The 18,887-nt window shown below is 43.1% G+C and overlaps 2 protein-coding genes across 7 annotated transcripts in view; one reads left to right on the forward strand and one right to left on the reverse strand.

The window, feature by feature from the left end:
- The window catches only part of LOC125764405 (uncharacterized), a 48,776-nt gene extending 34,040 nt beyond the window's left edge, over nucleotides 1-14,736 (forward strand). The window contains exons 2-12 of one of the 6 annotated variants that reach the window (XM_049428610.1): nucleotides 5,064-5,199; nucleotides 5,272-6,863; nucleotides 6,946-7,258; nucleotides 7,633-8,115; nucleotides 8,730-8,909; nucleotides 8,982-9,248; nucleotides 9,661-9,960; nucleotides 10,264-10,555; nucleotides 13,693-13,924; nucleotides 14,015-14,417; nucleotides 14,489-14,736. In XM_049428610.1, coding sequence (XP_049284567.1) covers nucleotides 5,064-5,199; nucleotides 5,272-6,863; nucleotides 6,946-7,258; nucleotides 7,633-8,115; nucleotides 8,730-8,909; nucleotides 8,982-9,248; nucleotides 9,661-9,960; nucleotides 10,264-10,555; nucleotides 13,693-13,924; nucleotides 14,015-14,417; nucleotides 14,489-14,549 — 4,259 coding nt within the window. In that variant the 3' untranslated portion in view covers nucleotides 14,550-14,736. Of the gene's footprint in view, nucleotides 1-5,063; nucleotides 5,200-5,271; nucleotides 6,864-6,945; nucleotides 7,259-7,632; nucleotides 8,116-8,729; nucleotides 8,910-8,981; nucleotides 9,249-9,660; nucleotides 9,961-10,263; nucleotides 10,556-11,714; nucleotides 12,479-13,692; nucleotides 13,925-14,014; nucleotides 14,418-14,488 lie in introns of those variants that run through there. The other 5 variants (XM_049428611.1, XM_049428612.1, XM_049428614.1 and 2 more) reach the window with 5 other exon arrangements.
- On the reverse strand, nucleotides 2,713-4,848 carry LOC125764407 (splicing factor 3A subunit 3). Its single transcript, XM_049428617.1, has 2 exons — nucleotides 4,563-4,848; nucleotides 2,713-4,488 (listed from the first exon to the last, which is right to left on the reverse strand). The coding sequence occupies exons 1-2, from the start codon at nucleotides 4,656-4,658 to the stop codon at nucleotides 3,130-3,132; spliced, it is 1,455 nt and encodes a 484-aa protein (XP_049284574.1). The 5' UTR covers nucleotides 4,659-4,848; the 3' UTR covers nucleotides 2,713-3,129.
- Nucleotides 14,737-18,887: the final 4,151 nt, after the last annotated feature.

Consider the following 18,887-nt stretch of genomic DNA (forward strand, 5'->3'; position numbering starts at 1 on the left):
ATCGATCAGATAAGCCTTGGGCTTGGTTTTTGGTGAATGTTTACTCACATACATATATTATACCTACGTAGTATCCTTTACGATCATTCCTGGCGCGAGCACCACACCAGCATTTTCGAAAGGCCAAACAGAGATCATATTGAATCGAGTGTATTGCCTGCATGGCACCCAGATGAGCAACCGACCGGTTCGATTGTCAACCGGTTTGCGTTATTTTTGTACACTTCTTCAACCGTGAGGCTACGGAAAGATTCACTAAACCGTGTGTTGTTGTGCCTGGTACCGCTGGGTGACGTATTTATTTTTGTTCAACACTTTTCCTCCAAACGTTGCCCTAACTGAGCCGTTGTTGGTGATGTTGTTTGTGTTTCGCTACTCCTGTTCTAAGTTTGTCGATCGTAGTACCACCACACGGGGATTGTGGAAAAAACTTTTTTGTTGTTTTGTTTCGTTTTTTCGTCATTCCGATCGTCACGTGATTTTGGGAAGCCTTTTGCATGGAGAATTATCTGCGTATGCTTAAAGTTTTGTATGACGATCGTCGACGAGAGTTGGAGAAGGATGTGAAGCATGCCGCAATGAATTTGAATCTAATTTGAAGAATTCTAGATAAACATTGTCAAAAAACGAAATACAATCGGGGATCGTAGATTCTCAATTTTTCATAAGAAGGAATTATAATACAGTAAACCCCAATAATAAGGAGTACCTTCTTTCAACGATTTTTTTCGCATAATGAGCAAATCTTAATGTTACAGAAATGATTTTTTTTTAATGAGGAAAGTCATAATATTCGTCCTTTATGTATATAGAATGTTGAAAAGTTACTCAGATCAACGCCATAAAAGAAGCAATCGGTGATGAACTTGGGACAAACTAGAGTTAGAATTGAAGAGCTTCTTACTAGGAATACTTGGAGATCGAAGATCTTATGAAGATACTAACGCTAAAGTTGGTGAAATAATGGGATGATGTTTCCTTACATACAGGGTTTTTCGATTCAGTTTAGACTAGCCGCACACTTTTTCCTACTCGGCGCACTTGGTTTTTAGCAAGCTGCATGTGTTTTTGCCTACCCGCGTCAAAAATCAAGTGCGCAGAGCAGGAAAAAGTGTGCGGCTAGTCTAAACTGAATAGAAAAACCCTGTATCTAAATTATTAAAATTATTAATAAAAAAAATTATTTTCCCCAATTTTAGTTAATGACATGGAGATAAACTTATTTAGCGATCAACAATAAATTAAGAGAACTTATTTTTATAAATATTTCATCTCATCAGGTCGATAAATGCAATGCATTTTGATTGAACATTACTTAAGTGTGGAACGGTTTTGCTTTTTCTTATAATGGTTTAGAATAAAAAACGACTAAAATACCGGGCTTGGACTCTATATAAGGGAGTTTGCTGCAATAGCTGAAACTACTAACAGCTGATGAGGCTTTTAATTGTATAACCATTTTAAACTTTACCACAGATTGGGATTTCTTGCATAAACCCATCGGGAACTTCTTCATATTTGACTGTGAGACAACGAACGTACCGTAAAATGCTGTCAGTTTAAGTTGCTAAACATTCAACTTCCATTCTGAGTGAGTGTATCCGTCTGTTTGCACGAAAAACAGAAACATACACACTCAACAGTTGCTCCAAAATAGCAATTCACACCTCGGCCATCGACCGTTTTCGGTAGCAAACGTTTGTGGCGACAACTGTGCAAATAAAATGTGTAATAGTTCGCATATCCTCTTCGTAACTCACGAATGTGTTAACTGCAAACCCTACATTCCACGTTTTTAGCAATGTCAACTCTTCCTGCGTTGCTGCATGTGTTACGATCATGTAATGAAACATCCGATCGCCTCTTGATATTTCTCAGCCTTTAGTATAAGACATTCAGAAACGTTCAGAACGGTTTCACGATCGTCTCTGATAAGTAAGTTACGCTGTTTCCACCATAATAGTTGATGGACCACATCGAGCGAAACAATCGCTTCTGATTATCTCGCGCTAAAACAGAAGTCTTCATTAGCGATCAAACGCGCTGAATTTGAAAGCATGTCTCTCCCGGCTACGCGCGCACTTAAACGTGGTGCGCGCGCGAATGTCAAGAGTGTCGCTTAATCGTAGCGATTTGAAAGTAATCGATTTATGCCCTCTAGCAGCGGTCGGGCAATTAACGCCGCGGACCCGTTGGCTGGAATCTCTAACGTGTCTCACTAGAAAGGCACCAGCGGCAAAGTGGTTGGTTGCTTTAGTTGGATTGAATTAGTTAAGCAAAAGCTAGCAATACGTCGCCCCTTTAAGTCTCCCGCGTTTAAGCGTTTTCCCCGCTGCCACGATGCTTGTTTTGCACGTTGTTAACACTCTCGTGCAAAAAAAAAAGAACAGAAAACGTTGACGCACAAAACAACTGAGACAGAGTGGCTCTCTTTGGCGAACGATAGCGGAAGTAAAGCGTGCATAAAAAACGACTCTTTTATGTGTGCTAATTGTTGAATACTTTGCACCTAGGACGAGCTTTTACAAACGATTTGTTTATCAACGCTTTAGTGTTGGATTGTCATCCATATCCCCTCTATCACAACATTGTATTAATGGATTCTTACTTAAATGTTTCCTCTACTCCGCACCTTATCTCATAGCTTTAGCATTACATTTTAATCCACTTGTTTACTTTCCTTTCGAAAATTTGACTCACAAACAAACGCGATTTTGAGTACCAGATCATTCATTTTATTCTATCTCAAGAAAAGAAGGGTGAAGCAAATGGTCATAATACCGGCGGCATGATGATCGGTCTGAACGGTAAAGAAGAGGTCCTTCTTTCTCGTGTACACGGTTTAAAATTAGAACTGTTTCGTGAACGTAAACTCTCTGGCGCTTTTAATGCGTTACCCTTTTTCTGCCTGGCGTATGCAAATGCCGCGCTTTCATGTTTGCAAACACAGCAGAGAACAACCTTTGGATGCAAATTACGAAACTCGGCAGTGGTAAACGTAAACACCGTGCTTGGATTACACACGATTGGATCATTCCGCTGGCGCCAAACGGAGGCGAAGAGATAAGTGTTTTTATACCATTTTTCTTCCGTTCCAATTTTGCTGACGTCCCGTAGGTGTATCCATTTCTACAGCAGTCCCTGCTTTTGCAGATCAAGGTACACCTTCTTGCTGAGAATGTTTCCGCGCGAATCTTCGAACTCTTCCTCGTTTGCCGGTACCCACATCTTGGAAAATGTTTGCTCCTTCACCTTATCCCACAGGACTAGCGCATCCTCGATCTTGGTAATGTTGGCAAAGTGGGCCGTGTTCGGGATGCCCAGACAACGCATACCGTGCGCGTGCCGCCACTCCGAGAAGTGGTTCTGGAACGCTTTCGGACCGTTGTACTTGTAGTTGCCGCAGATTTCACACTCGTACGTAAAGTGTAGCTGGTGCAGCTTGTACAACCAGTACGGGATCGGTTTGCCGTCGTATCCAAGCGGTAGGTTCTTTGGATTGTACGGTATGCCATCGTCATCGTCCGATTCCACTTCGTCCATGCTATCCTCATCGCTTTCGTCCAGCGTGTAGCGGGCTTGTTTGCGCTGCAAGTTGATTTTCGTCTCGTAAATCTGATCGTCGACCAGTTCCGCCAGCTTCGCTATCTTAAACTCCAGCATCGCGATATCTTTCTCCTTGTTCAGGTTCATCAGCCGCTTACTTTCGTTGTCTTGATTTTTGTCGTCCTTCGAGGCGAATAAGCGCTTTGCACGGTCTTCTAGAGTGCCGCCACATTTCATCCCCAGTGCCTGCAGAGCGGCCTTGAGTCGATCTAATCCGAGATATTTTAGATCTTCCCATCGCTCGAAATCGTCCAACTTGATCAGCGCATCGTCATCTACGTCGCGCACCTTTTCCCACCCCGGCACGATACCATTTTTCCACATATCTTCAAACTGAAGCTCGTTCCGCTTGACCGTATGCTCCAGCTCGAAGAACAGCGGTCTGCTGCGGGTGATGAACGAAAACAGATAATCGTGGAGCAGCTGCAGGTAGCCTTTGTACTTCAGGTTCTTCTGCTTGCGTGGCAGGTCGGCAAACTTGTTGAACTCCGACAGGTACGTAATGTAGTCGATCTTGTCAATGCCCTTCAGATTCACGAAGTTATCGTAGCATTCGTGCAGATCGAGATACTGGCCGTAGTTTTCAACGTCACTGAATTTCACCACCTCAGCCAAATATGCCGGGTCGTTCAATTGCTCCTTCAGCTTGTCGAACTCGATTGAGGCAGGCACTGCCACATTGTTACCATGGTTGGAATGGAACTCAATCAGCCCGTTGAATTGACTGTAAAACTCTTTAAACTCGTTCACGCTCATATTTGTGATTTCCTGCTTCCGCTCGCCATCCTTGTCTTGGTACAGTTCCAACAATGACTTGGAGCAAGTTTGGTACCTTTCAAGATAGATTTTTATTCGGTGATCTGCAAGCACTTTCTCCTTCGTCTGTTTCAGGGAAGCATAAGCGTTTATCAATAGACATTATGAAATTATTAAACGACGATGCACGATTCACTTACCGTCTTCTTTGGAATCATCAACTCCTCCGACATGGCCATCACCAAGCGGTCACACTCTTCATGCAAACGGCGCTGTATTTCAAAGATAGTTTCCATTTTGGTTTATCTTCTTCAGCTTCTGCCGAACGATGCCGATGGAGAAGAAAACAATGGAATGAAAATCACGCACAAAACACGGGATAAAACCCACGAACGAATAGGAAATTGATCTTGTTGAAAACGCTCCGGTAGATGAGAAAAAACAAAACTTTCTGACAGATGGTCAAGAATTGAACACGCACATCGAAACGCATGCGCCGAAGTTTCCCGAACGTTGACATTGCGTTCGAAGTTCGAAACAAAATGGCACCTACGTGGTGCGCCATCTTGGTGTGAAAAATGCAACTACTTTGGTGAATGATTTCAATTTAAAAAAATCGTTCTGAAATAATGTTTTACGCCAATCTGTAAAACAAAACTAAAATTTCTTTTAAAACTTCTTATTTTTCTCTTAAATTACAGTTGTTTATGCCGATTACGCGTCATCTGGTCGTTCGTTGCAGTTTTTAGAAGATTATATAAATAAGGAAGTTTTGCCGGCGTTTGGTGATATCAGCTGCATATCAGCCGTTACAGGACTACAGTCACATTTGTATGAGTAAGTAACCAGGCACTTTATATTTTGTATTCAATTTTACATCAATTTTATCAAACCGATCAATTCCAACAGTAACGAAGCCCGGGGCCTGGTGCGTGCGGCGGTCGGTGCCAATGGAGAAGATGAGATCGTTTTCTGTGATAATCCCGCTGAACGTTTGTGCTATCTGCTGTCGAATCCTAACGTGTGTGACCTCACTTCATCCCAGTTTCACAACAACTCTCACAGTGCCATTAGCAATCTTTCCCTCGGCGCTTTACACCAACAGTCGCTTCAGCTAGGAACTTCGATCCGGCACAATAGTTTCTCCAACACTTCCAACCTCTCGGACAGCGTGGTTGATGTTAGTAGCCAGCACCATCAAAGCCTGTCGGCGGCGCCACCGATCCTGTTCGTGAGCACCTCCGAACCGGTATCAAACCTTCGCGCATGGATCGATGCCGGTTGGCAGATCGAGCGTATTGTAAAAAACCATGAAGGATTCCTAGATTTGGTCGATTTGGAAAAACGATTGCAGCATTACTCGGAGACACGGCGAAAGATGGTCGGTCTGTTCTCTGGCGCATCTCGGCTGACGGGCATTCTGGCGGACGATGTGGCAACCACAATTTTGCTGCACCAGTACGACGCACTTTCCATTTGGGACCACTCGATGGCGGCGTCGTGTGCACCGATTTGCACCAATCCGATCCTGCCCGGTGCACAGAAGGATGCCATATTTTTCCACTGCAATCGGCTGGTTGGTGGAGTGCAGGCCCCGGGCGTGCTAGTCATTAAGCGTAGACTAATCGAACACAGTACCTCTTTTCTGACGGATTCCGTCGGCGTTGTCGGTGCGGTACGGGCCGGACTCGTGCTGCAGCTGAAGGAGTCGCTCGGTTCGCAGGCGATCATGGGTCGTATGGAGAAAACGTGCAAGCAGATGTTAGCCCACGTGCGTACCATTCCGGAGATTGCGCTGCTCGGTCCACCGTGCACAACGGCCAAACGGCTTACGACGCTTTGCTTTATGGTTCGCCACCCAAGAGGTGCCTTCCTGCACCACCGGTTCGTGGTAGCGGTACTGAACGATGTGTTCGGTATTCAGGCGACGGCCGATAATATGGTCAGCGATTCGCTCGGCATCAACCCACAGCTGATGGTAGAGTATGAAAAGCTGCTGAACGATGAGTCGTTGAAGTCGGGCTGTCTGCATCCTGGATACACCCGCATCACCTTTCCATTCTTCATGCCCGAGTCGGAAGTGGCCTTCATACTGGAAGCGCTTAAAATGGTAGCTACCGAGGCGTGGAAACTGCTGCCACAGTATGAGGTGGGCGAACGTTCCGGCGAATGGCGACATCATTCAAACTCGCTGGCAAAGGAACGGAAATGGCTCGGCGCCATCCGGTACATCGATGGGAAAATGCTGTTCTCAGACCGGCGCATTTCCGGCCCGGGTTCCTTTCCCCAGAACTACTCGGACTGTTTGCAGACGGCGAGGAATCTCTTCAATCGCGCCCGCAAAATGGCTCAACGTTCCACCACGGAGGAAATCGTACTGAAGCTGCCGAATGCGGCAATGGAGAAGCTCCGATGGTATATGTTGTCGGGTGAGGCACACGAACTGCTGCTAGGTCATTCGCATAATGTAAAAAATACAGTACCTTTCGATCCTACTAGAAGTAAGTTTAGTTGTAGCGATTTAAGGCTAACCGGAGCTTACGTTACTGATCGTGCTTTCCAATTTGTACCATTTTTCGCCAGTACCTGAGAACTCGTCGCTGATGTTAATTCATCGACACCATAGCCTGTCGGCGTTGGATATCAAACGGTTCAAGAGCCGCAGTTTGCCAGCATCACCGCTTCAGATATCGAACCGTCGTCAGAACTCATCCTCCCCGTGTCAGTCACACAGCCCCACACCGACGTCATCACCGCCCATGGTTAGATTTTCGGTCGGAGGTGAAGTCACGACCATGCTTAATGCCTCACCAATTGCAACGGGGCATGTCAGTACCTCGGCCGGGATTGTTACAGCTGGACCCATCGGGCGTGACATGAATGTCAGCCGTAACAGGTAAGATTCTCGTGCAAACTGACCCACATCTAACTCGGCCCGGTTGAGCATGCGTGTGCGTAACTAATCCAAGAATAAGCAGTTTGGCTGGCGTATGAGCCTGCGATTAATCTGCTCGCTGCCGCCCGTTCTGCACGTTCAAGAGTGTTACGATCGGATCGATCTGACTACATTTCACTATGATCATTTCCTGGAATGTTCCATACCGTTTTGCTCCCAACGATACGTGTGTTATTTTGTATAAATGAAAAAAAATTACTCTCGAAGTTTAACTTTAAAATATTCACCTGCATTTATGCGAGCTGCACTGTTGCGATATAATAGCTTAACTTTTTGTTCCACCGTATCTACGTCTGGATAACGCGTTCACACAGATGCCACAGCTGGGGAGCTGCCAGCTATCGCACACATATCGGTGGCCTTACTGCAAGGGACGTGAATGTAAACGCAGCTCAAGGAAATACTACGCCCGATGGACATGACTCCAATCACACGGTTAGCAATTCGGTTAGCACGATCGGTAATGCAAACCTGCACGCATTGGGACCACAGACACGCGCAAGCCTCGGACTGGAACCGCAACAACATCTTCCGTTTAGCGTACAGCGTACATATCAAACGCAACAATCTATGCCAGTTCCGTCACAGCAACGACCACAGCTACGCCGCCCACTGTCGGTCGTATCTACTGCACCGATTCCGCTACCCACGACAACTGCTCGCCTTCCGAAGCAGAGATCCTGCTCGTGCAGCAGCCAGACGGACGTTAGCCTGCAGCACAACGAAAGCTCCCCACTGCTGCCGGGTACGGCTTCACCGACACCGAGCCTTCCTAATCTACGATCACTAATGGGAAGGTTAGAAACCGAAGTGCTGTTACACGTTTTGCTGGCCAGTGGCCAGAATTCGTTTGCATCCCTTATTACTTTCTCATGCGTTACCATTCGTTTGCTCCATCATGATCGCGCGGCTTTTCTGTTTAACGCATGCCTTATTTGTTGGTTGCATCCATTAGCAGTAATGTTTGCAGTTTTGCTATTTCTTAGCGCTACAATACTATGCCTGAAATGTGTATTTTTTATTATTTCATTTTCTATATTATTTCTCAACAATGTGAGAAGTTTTACCAAAGTTATGTTAAATGATTTGCAGCGATAGAATTAATGGAATAGTTATAAACAGCTGATCTAACATTATTCGTGCCGCATTTAAAACATTGCTTAACATAATTTCGTCCAATTTGTGCATGTGAGCGGCGTTATGTGTTTTTCTCATCTTTTTAAGCGTGGCTTTTTTATCATTTATCGATGTGCTTAACCATATCCCGTCGCTTCGATGTCGTGTTACACGGCGTCACAATATCAACTATTTTACTAAAAGCTTATATGTACCTAACTAAATTTTTCTTCATTTTTGTTTTTGTACCTTGTCCTTTTCTTTACGTTTTCCTGCTCATTTGTACTGCGTTTAGCAGCTGCAGTGAAAGTACGGAAGATATTCAGGCGTACGTGAAAGAGATGACGAAGGAGTTGGCCACCGAGATCAAGTCCGAAATACGCGAGGTGATCAGCAAGGTTGAGGACGTTCTCGAGAGTACCGACTGCATTGAGATGAGCAGCTTGGTTAACTTTAATTCACTCGGACAGTTAAGGTAAGTGGACGTGAAGCTACTACGCCGCCTGAATATAAACTACTAAATCCATGTCCTCTTGTGCCATTTTAGCCATCTACCGGTGGAAAACAAACGCGATTCCATTTCTACCAGCGATGTGGTGGATTATTTGCGCGAGTTTAGCAAAGAGATGACGAACGAGGTGAAGTCCGAGATTCGGGATGTCGTGAATGCGGTGGATGAAATTATTTCCCCCGAAGGATTTCTTGGTTCGCGCAAAAACTCACCCCCGGATATAATGCGCAATGGGGCGGCAGGTGGAATGTCTGCGGGAAATCATGGAGCACACGGGCACACCGGAGCTGGAGGACACAAACTGTAATTGTCGTTCGGGCGAAAGCATTTTTAGCATTTTGTTTAGTGGCGTGTGAAATGGTTTTTTTTGGTGCTTTTGTCTTTCTTCTTGTTATTGTAACATGTCGGTGATGTTACGTGTCTTTTTTTTTGTTTTGCTGGCACGGCTTTAGCCCACTTCCCTAGAAACATGCCGTAAGCTAGTTTAACCACCGATTGCTAACGGGAACCTTCCTCGTTCTCTCTTTTTGTCTCTTTTTTCTTCTCTCTTTCTCTTCTCCCGTCGTTCCTTCCATCTACACATATATGTGTGTGTGTGTGTGTGTGTCTGTATTGTCCAACGCTTGCCAAATCACATAATCCTTTCATTCTTCATGCGCCATCATCCTCATCAACACGGTCCCACTGCTGGGCTTTTGAATGCTACTAAATCTAGCTTGATCAAACAACGGTACAGCGACATTACGCCGGATGCAAAGATCCATCGACCACGGTCGGCCGACAACGACAATAGCAAGCATCGGTCGGAATCGTTCCCGCGTCCAAGTTCGGCTGCCAGTCCGGAACATATGGGCATAATGGGGCCACCACTGCACTACGCCGTTGGTGCGATTGCGAAGAGTTTCGATCCACGGTCAACCATGTCCTCGCAGGATTCTGGGATCAATATGAACTTTTGTGATGCTGCCGATGACGGTAATCGTGCGCGAACGGGACGAATGGCCGGCAACGATAGGTAAGGCTTTTGGGTGCCCCGAATCGAAACGAACAGCTAACACTTGCCTCATGTAACACGATCATGCAGACGGTACGCATTCAGTCATTGTGGTGTTCTGGAGCTGGGAATTTCCGAGAATGTGGAAAAAAGGATTTTACATTACAGTGTTTTTTACGTTTTGTACCGTTGAAAAATGGGATTAGTTGAATATCTGTCCGACATTGTTTGCGCAATTACCAGAACTAGAAAATGAGATGAAAATGTTTAATCAACTTTTCATTTTTCTCTCTTGTTTTTACTCAAACAAACGCACACACACAGAATACGCACAGTCTCCGCCGATGTGGACAGTTCCAGTAAACCCACCATCCCACCGCGACGACTCATATCGGAACCGTCGGGTGGATCGATCCTAGAAACATCTTCCAGTACGGACGTTAGTGCCGGTCAGGTGGACAGCAATAACGGCGGTGGGAAAAATCCACTCACCCGTCAGCAGCACGTCCTCAACCGTACACCGTCGGGGGATGCGGGAACGATCGTTCAAGCACCATGCGTCTCCACCATCCCGTGGCACCAGATGCCCAAAGAAGTCTGGAAGCAGGCAGCCGAGGTTAACGATTAATTCTTTACCCGTACTTGCTTCATGTTTTCTTTGCTGTGTCCGTGCCTGTGTTCGGCCGCATTAACATTTCCATTTGTGCATGCAATTGTTGCAAAATTGGCGCATTTTCACACCGTAACCTGGAGAGCATTTATCGACCAGTTTATTCATTCGACCCGTGTGTGCGCGTGCGAAGTGGACGAGTTTTATGCTTGCCTTTGCCGCTTTGCCGACTCATACAAAGCGAGGGATACGATTCGTATTCACAATAGACCACTCACCAATGCACCCGGACACATACACGACCGTACAATTTCGGAAGATGGATGGTGGTTGCACGTTTCATCGACCAGAGCGAACTTTTACTGATATACACTTGTTACAATTATCCTCATAATCATCTAAACGATAGTGAACGTGCACTGCAACCAACCGAACACTAACACTAGATAGTATGGGTTATGGCTATAGGTCGGCTTATTAAATTGGATACAATGCATAACCTGCTCGGCATGCTTTCGTTGACGCGCAGTACACGCGGCAGGATTCTCGGTTATCGGGACTTCGGAAGGGTTTGCTCTTATAAAGCTGGCGGCAAAAGAATGCATTACTAATTCAAGTAACAGATTTTTTTTTTAAATTATAACTAACACAATAGACTAATTTTCAGTTAACAACAACGCAATAGAAGAAAGAGAGAGAGACGGAGATTGAGAAAGTAAAAAACCGGAAAAAAGAAAAAGAGAAATAGTGGAGAATAATAATTCATGTTAAAGGTCGTTCGAAATTCAGTAAATAGTCGTTATAATAGGATATAATATGTTCTTAATTTTACCTACTTTACCATTGACTTTAGCTTCTACTAGTTGTGTTTATTCTTTGGTACATTCTTCATCTGATCATGTTTTGCAAAAGAATGTTCGTTAATGTGTGTTGGTTTTCTTTTGGCGTTATTTGTTATGTTTTTTTTCTTGTTTTTTTTACTATACGAGCACGATACAATAATTGTTCTGTGTTTCATTGTCTCGTTTCGAAAAAGTTTGTTTTTAATTGTACTTTTATTTCTCTTTTTTGATTCCCTTTATGGTTTTGTGCATAACCGTTCTTCGGTTTAATTACGTTTTATTGCTGTTGAACGTGTAATTGCAAACAAACAAAAAAAAACCAGTTGTTCGTGAAGTTGGCCGACATGTTTAAAGTATAAGATGAGTACGTGTGGCGGAGGCAGTGGAAGATTTGCTGTGGGAAAGATATTAAATATTACACTTCACGGTTGCTTTCCAACCACTTCTCGTTCGAATGTCATATTGACGTAGTTTGAACGTGCTGCAGCCCTTTGTGTGCATCTCTGTATCGCGATCGTCATGCTAGGCGCATCAGCAAAACAACATGAACCAGTTAAACAAACCACTTAAGAGAAAAGGATGTAACTTTCTGTGTGAGGAAAAAAAAAGAAAAGAAGATGTAATACTTATCCATCTAAACTATTTTCTACCCAGATGCTGTTGTATATCTTGTCTTTGTGCATCAATGCTGTATTTACTATTAACTCTAAGTCTTCGGCGCTATATCGAAGCGACATTTCCCTTTTGCAATTGTAACTAAAGTATGTATATTTATCTGTCGCCAATGTGTTTGTGAAACAGTTTTTAGCTGTGAAAGAGTTTAAAGCTTTTGGTAATGTATCGTGTACCTTAAACATGTTCAGTCATTAGGAAGCAAATTAAATAGTGTGTGTGTGAGAGAGAGAAAGAGAATGTATGAAGAAATGTTCATTAATGTAGATTGTTCGGCAGGAAATGTAATATTCATTATCCGTACAGTGCGCCATCGTTAAGAGCAAGCTAAATCACGTAACAGGTGTGATATAAGCGGGAAGCGAATAAGCTAGAGATAGAGACAAATATATACCTATATTTAACAACAAATTAATTACAATAACTTTCTTTACTAGCTTTGATAATGTTCCATTTTCAAACCGAAATCTTTAATAGCTCTTGTACATAATCGATCATGTTAGGAAAGTGACAATAGTGAACAGTTTTAAGATGCAAACAGTGTAGATTTGAAGCTTTTTTTGTTCAACAATACAGTAAACTACTTCTGATGGTGTGGGTATGTAAGCTAATAGTCGTAGCGTACTTTTTAATTAGTGCTAGCTCTCTGAGTAGTATTTTCGTAAGGGAGAAAGCTTAAAATTGTATGCGTACTTAGAAGACACTTTAATCGGTCGCTTCATAATTTTGACTGCACAATCTTTGTAGGGCTTTGGTTTGCCTTGCCCCTAACGGCTATGCTATCTATGACTGGAATTATTTTCTTTTTATATTACAAAACTAAATTTCCGTACAAAAAACATTTTCCAGTGAGGGAATTGCAAAATTCGAAAACAAAACCGCATCCATCAAATGATTTGAAATGCTCTGATTTAGTTTCTAAAATGACACATAGATGACGCTACTGCCCGTACGATTTAGGTGTACGTGTCTTGGATAAATATTGATCGTGGTTCATTACCAACCTTTGTAGCTGGGGAAAATGCAGGGTTCGTCAATGCAAAATTTAGCTTAGTAGTTATGCAAAATTTAAGTAGATAATTTTTAGTATTCTGGGAAAGGGTCATTGATCTTATCACATAATCAATATTATTTTTTCTAATTTCTTTGCGGATCTTACTCGAAATCATTTACACAACAAAATATTTTGCTGTCTATAAAAATTTCCATCTTTGAAGAATATTCTTCTTTTTTTGTGGTTCACTGACAAAACTGTGGGTACAGTCGATGTCTTGTACACTAAAAACTATTAAGAAAATTATCGAACGCTACTAAGCGTCTCTAGACCCAACCCTGTCGCTACTCCTCTATGCACATCGACCTGTATCCTTGAGAAACATTTCCTTACTTAACACACGCACGCACCAGACTTTGGTATGCTAATTGGATTCCGAGACATACGAGACCAGCTGAGACCGTTAATACCGCTCATTAACCGCTCAATTTAAAAAAAAGGCATGCTAGACGGTGTCTGGATTGGGCATCTCCGGTATGCCAGCTGGACCAGTAGAAATCGGGTCGTTTTATCAGCGCACTGTTGTTTAATTGTTTGTGCAATATTTGTTCTGGCGCGTTTTTCTTCTCCACCAGGCACTAGACGAATATCAAATGCTGCAGGAAGGCGATCGTGTGCTGGTGTGTCTGTCCGGCAGTAGCTCTTCCCTCTGCTTATTACATCTGCTGCATCAGTTTTGCCAAACCCGGCAATTAAAGGTGGACCTGGCCGCCATCACGGTCGGCGGTGGGAATTGTGGTGTTGACCCGCGAACATTAATGCTGTACCTGAAGGAGCTCGGTGTGACGTACTTCTACGAGCCGCTTGGTAAGTGGTGGCAAACACCTCCCCACCCCTTAACGACAACCCATGATTTGATGTATGAACTTACCCGTTTTATCGTACCATACGAAACAGCTTCGAACGAGCCGGTAAGTGAGCAGCTGATGCATCACGCTCAACACCGGCAGTACAATGTACTTGCCATGGCGAGCACGCTGGACAAGTTGGCCGATCAGTTCCTTTCGTCGCTGCTCCACCGGGGTGAGCTGTGTGCACTGCAGGCCGTACAGCGTCCCGATGCAGCATCAAAATCCCTCGAGGGAGATGATGTGCGGATCATTCGGCCGTTGTTGTTTTTGCGCGAAAAAACATTCGAAGAGTTTGCGACCGCACAAGGAATACCGTGTCGAGCCGCGCGTACACTGATGGGATCCGCCGGTGAAGACACATTACGCGAGCTGTTGCACAAGCAGGAGCTGATCAATCCGCTCGTCTACCATAACATTCGGAATGCCCTAAGGCCGATCCTTTCACTGCGGTATGAAGGAAACGTTCGGCAGCATTATGAATCGCGCACATAATCGATGCTTCTTCGTTGTCCCATTACAGAACTGAAGCTTCTAAATCGGTGTATGAAATGCTTCGATCGTCCTTAAATACGCGCGAGTAGCGAGTTGGCGCAATCGGCAATTGCAAGGTAGCTGTGTAGCAGTAGAAGAACGACAGGGAATAAGTAACTTATCCAGGACCAAGTCACTATTATGCTGTAATTGTAAGAGAACAATGTGAAGAAAATGAACAAACAGATGCAACATGAAATTGGAAAATTATGAAATAAAAACGAAAAATTAACTAAAGCTTGAGAAGCACTATTTTGTTTGAAAGTAATTAAACTCTAGCCGCAAATCTCTTTTACATTAAGTGGTACACATTTTATATTTTCAATATCTTCTTTTCTTTTCGTAAACTTCCATTTGCAAAAAATCCTGTAGCAGTATAACGGTACCTATTACGACCCCGTTTGTACATTAAACGAAACCGAAAGAAACTCATAAAACAAAACATCAAATAACTTTTAATGACCTTTATGATGAATGATGAGAAGGTACGTATACGGCTGGAGGCCTTTGGCTATCAAAATGCTTATAGTCAACATAACACCTTTGTGTGGATTTCAATTTAGCAAACATACGAACGATCCCGCCCTCTCGGGACAATAATGACATAAATACGTGCCAGGTTTATTGATGCAATTACTCATTACCTAGGCGCTCGCGGATCGTGCTGATTTCCGCAATGTCTTTGCTACACGCGATCCATGATTGAGCGGTTGAAAAGTGGCGTGGAGAATCGTGAATTGATATTTGCTCAAATCGCACAAAACTGTTTACCGGATTTGATATTTCCTTGAGTTTTCCTGTTTGATATAATTGGCAAACAGGAATACACTAGCAATAGAAGGAAGAATTTCAGTAGCAAAGTTAAATAAAGGAAATTTTTCATTTTACTAGATCTTGGTAGAAATTGATTCTGCACATCAGATTCCTTAAAGGATATGTCTGTCTTGTCGGAAGAATTTGCAAGTGTTTGAGTTGGAAAACTATTGCAGAAAATCGGCTTTTTACAGCGGTCCAAGAAAGGTAGAAAGGTACCATGGAGAAAGTGTCTCAGATTAGATAACATTAATGGATTAATATCACCCTCTTCTCTCTCTCTCTCTCTCTCTCTCACTATTCTTGGCTTAACGACTTCTTAGGTCATGTCGGCCATTTCTGGCTTACTAGACTTATTTTAACACGAAGCCGGATAATCTGTCCTTGCTACGGGGCGACGGTCTAGATGGGATTTGGTACCCGGTCCTGTCCTGTAGAACCGGCGCCGTTTATCACATATACCCCCTATTGTTATTTAAAAATCTTAAAACCAAATTTTTATTTGAAACTTCATTCATTTCTACAGTAAATTTGACCTTCACTTCATCGAATCAAGCAAGGAAACGAAAGACTTGATCGAAAAGCGACGAACCTTTCTCTTGAATCCGTTCCCTACCAGCAGCTACATGACACTAAATGAAGCACATTTTTCGTTTAGATTCAATTATCATGTAAGCCACTCACATCAGAACTTACATTAGACAGTTTTTTTAACTAGGTTCAATGATACTTTACTTACTCTAGTTCGGAAGACGCCTGCACCAAGCCAAGACGACTAATAAGTGATTTAAGGAAAAAAGTAAAGATACGAGAATATTAATCCGTTACAGTTTTATTCAAAAAAAATTATGAAACTGCCTCATTAAATAAAAAGAATTTGAATAGCTCATAGTAGATGGGGCGGCCCGGTGGTGCATGTGAAAAACGGCGCCCGTCCACACGGCAGGACCGGGTTCAAATCCCATCCGGACCGTCCCCCCGTAGCATGGACTGACTATCCTGCTACGTGGTAAAATAAGTCTTGATATGGCCAGGCCGTTCTAACCGAGCAAAAAAAAAAAAGCTCATAGTAGATCATTTTTAGCTGATCCCACCATATAAGAAGTGTGTTCTTTTCCTCTCAAATAAGCTGACTTCGTCAGGTGTCAAGCAAAAGAAGTCAAGAAAAACAGAATATTAAAAAGAACACATTTAAATTGCGTTTTTTTCTAACAACATATGAGAATAACTATGTTGGTTAGAACACTTTCAGCACGTTTCATTAAGCTCATTACATTTGATACGGGTTTTGTTTTTCTCCCTAGCTACAGTAATTATGAAAAGGTATGTAATGGAGCCAATGTTAATACTTGCAAGAACAAAGGAAACGTGCTAGTTAAGTTAGTAGACCGTTTGCTTAAGCAAAACATCCACCGATAGCAGCACCTGTGTTGCGGTGTACTTATCGAGGTTCTTCTTCTCTGCGATACTTCTTGTAGTAAAAACAAAAACACCAACGATCACGTGACAAGTGGTACAAATGCGTTCTCAATCAAACCATTACAAAATGAGCAGCAAAAAAAGATTAGCAAAGCTGGTGAAAGGTTCACTTAAGCTGATCGTTACTTTTTTTTTCATTGCGACCTTGACGGTAATGAAGCTTTTTCTTCGAGTACCCGGAACTATAGCACGAAGAAGGTCCATTGCCGAAAGTGATCGAAACCTTCTTACCGGACTGTAATGCTATTAGTTGCCCATTTGTTTCCCGCTTTCCATACTTTACAGTCGGTTCTAGCCTTTACAACAAAAAAAATATTTTAAAATGTCTATTAGGGCAAAAGATCACTTTTAACATGTACAATGCCACTGGAACCATCCCCCATCCGGTCAATTCTTTTTTTTTCTATCATCAAACAAACTCCTCAAAGGATAATTGATGGCACCGCTAACTTTCAGCAGACTGATTGATTTCGAGCAACTGGGCAATAATTATCTCACGTCTGCTCCGCCGGTGGTAGCCACAATACATGGTCACCACAACCAGCGGGCACGCGGTTTGCGTGTGTCGCGTGTGCCGATTTTTCTTCGCGCATAAAAGCGGGAGGAGGTGGTGGTGGTGATAATTTTCTATTTCAATTATTGCTTTAAATCCATCCAAGCGCAGATTTACCGGTTCCTTTTACCTCTCGCTTCGGTGTTGCCTGTTAATCGCTCGGTAAATCGGTTCCGAGGTCGGCAGAAGAAACTGTACTATTTCTCTTGGCTCTTGGCGCAAATGATTCGCTTTCGACGTTCGCTAAATGGGTGCGAATGGTTCACCAGTGTGCCCTTACACCGATGATCTATAATCAGAAAGCACTCCGTCCGGTTGGGCTAGGTTGGGATTTGTCGATTCGTCTGGCTGCACTAATTAAGGTCACCGGGCTCTTGCGAATCTCCCGTCCCGTCCAAGCTAATCCGTTTACCCTTCCGAAGGTTCCGCAAGTCTCCGATTGGCCAGCTTGATTAGTTTGTTAATCCGGTTGTTTGGCTAAAAGCTGATGCTTGTCAAGATTTCGCATTTATTGTCATGTCGCATGTTGTGTCACGCAATAGTAAGTTCCAATCAAAGGTCAAAGGATAGCACGTTACAGCCCCCCCGTTTGCCAAAACGCTCCAAAATTGAAGCGTATAGCGTTTTAAATTAGCTTAGACAAACGAACAACCGAAATCGGTTGTATTAAGACGGTTCGTTGTTAATTTGCTGCGGTTGACAGTAGCAATACGATGTTTCTTCTCTTCTACTGTTCCGGGTCTGCAGTGGACAAGCGAAGCAGTGTGTTTAGCAGCAAATATTTGCTATATGCGGTAGCCATTAGGCATGCTAATAAAATGCACCCCCAGGTGTCAGAAATTCGCAAGCAAATACTAATCCGTAAGTAAATGCATGTCAGCTTTATGCTACCAAAACAACCATAATTTTGGATGTAAGGGTTGCGAAATTCATAATCTGCTAGATACATATGAATATTTAAATAATTTGTTAAAGGTGTTTAGGGATGATTGAACTATTACATAAAGAAAAACTGATGAATTTTTGACCTCCCTCCCTCCCTATTGTAACAAAACGTAACGCAGGAAGCATCCCACCTTTATTATCCACTCTCACTCTGCTCCCCTCTTATCACAAATATGAAAAATGACTTTTAACAGGGTTTGTCATGCTAATGGACCTGCTCGATACTTTTGTTCTGCAGTTATTTTAAACGATCGTATCACAGTAACTTCTTGAAAATTACACGGAAGTTTTGCTTCATTTTTACTTTTTATCTAAAATATATAAAAAATATTATATAAATAAATACAAATAAATATTTATAAAAAGTTGGTTAACATTTCCAAAACATAGAAACCATGGACGATCCGTGGTTAGATTTGCTAGAAAAATGCTATACTTTGACATGCAGCCAGCTTTCATCATTCCTTTCCGCCGATCTCGATGTTCCTTCCCTTTTATCTTCCTTGCCACTGTATGTTCCCATCTTTATTCCAACCCGCCGTTCGGTTTTTTGGCCGGAATGATCCCTGGTTAAGAGCATGCGCTTCTTTTAACAGAG

This window comes from Anopheles funestus, chromosome 2RL (assembly GCF_943734845.2).
Source record: "Anopheles funestus chromosome 2RL, idAnoFuneDA-416_04, whole genome shotgun sequence".
Lineage (NCBI taxonomy): Eukaryota > Metazoa > Arthropoda > Insecta > Diptera > Culicidae > Anopheles > Anopheles funestus.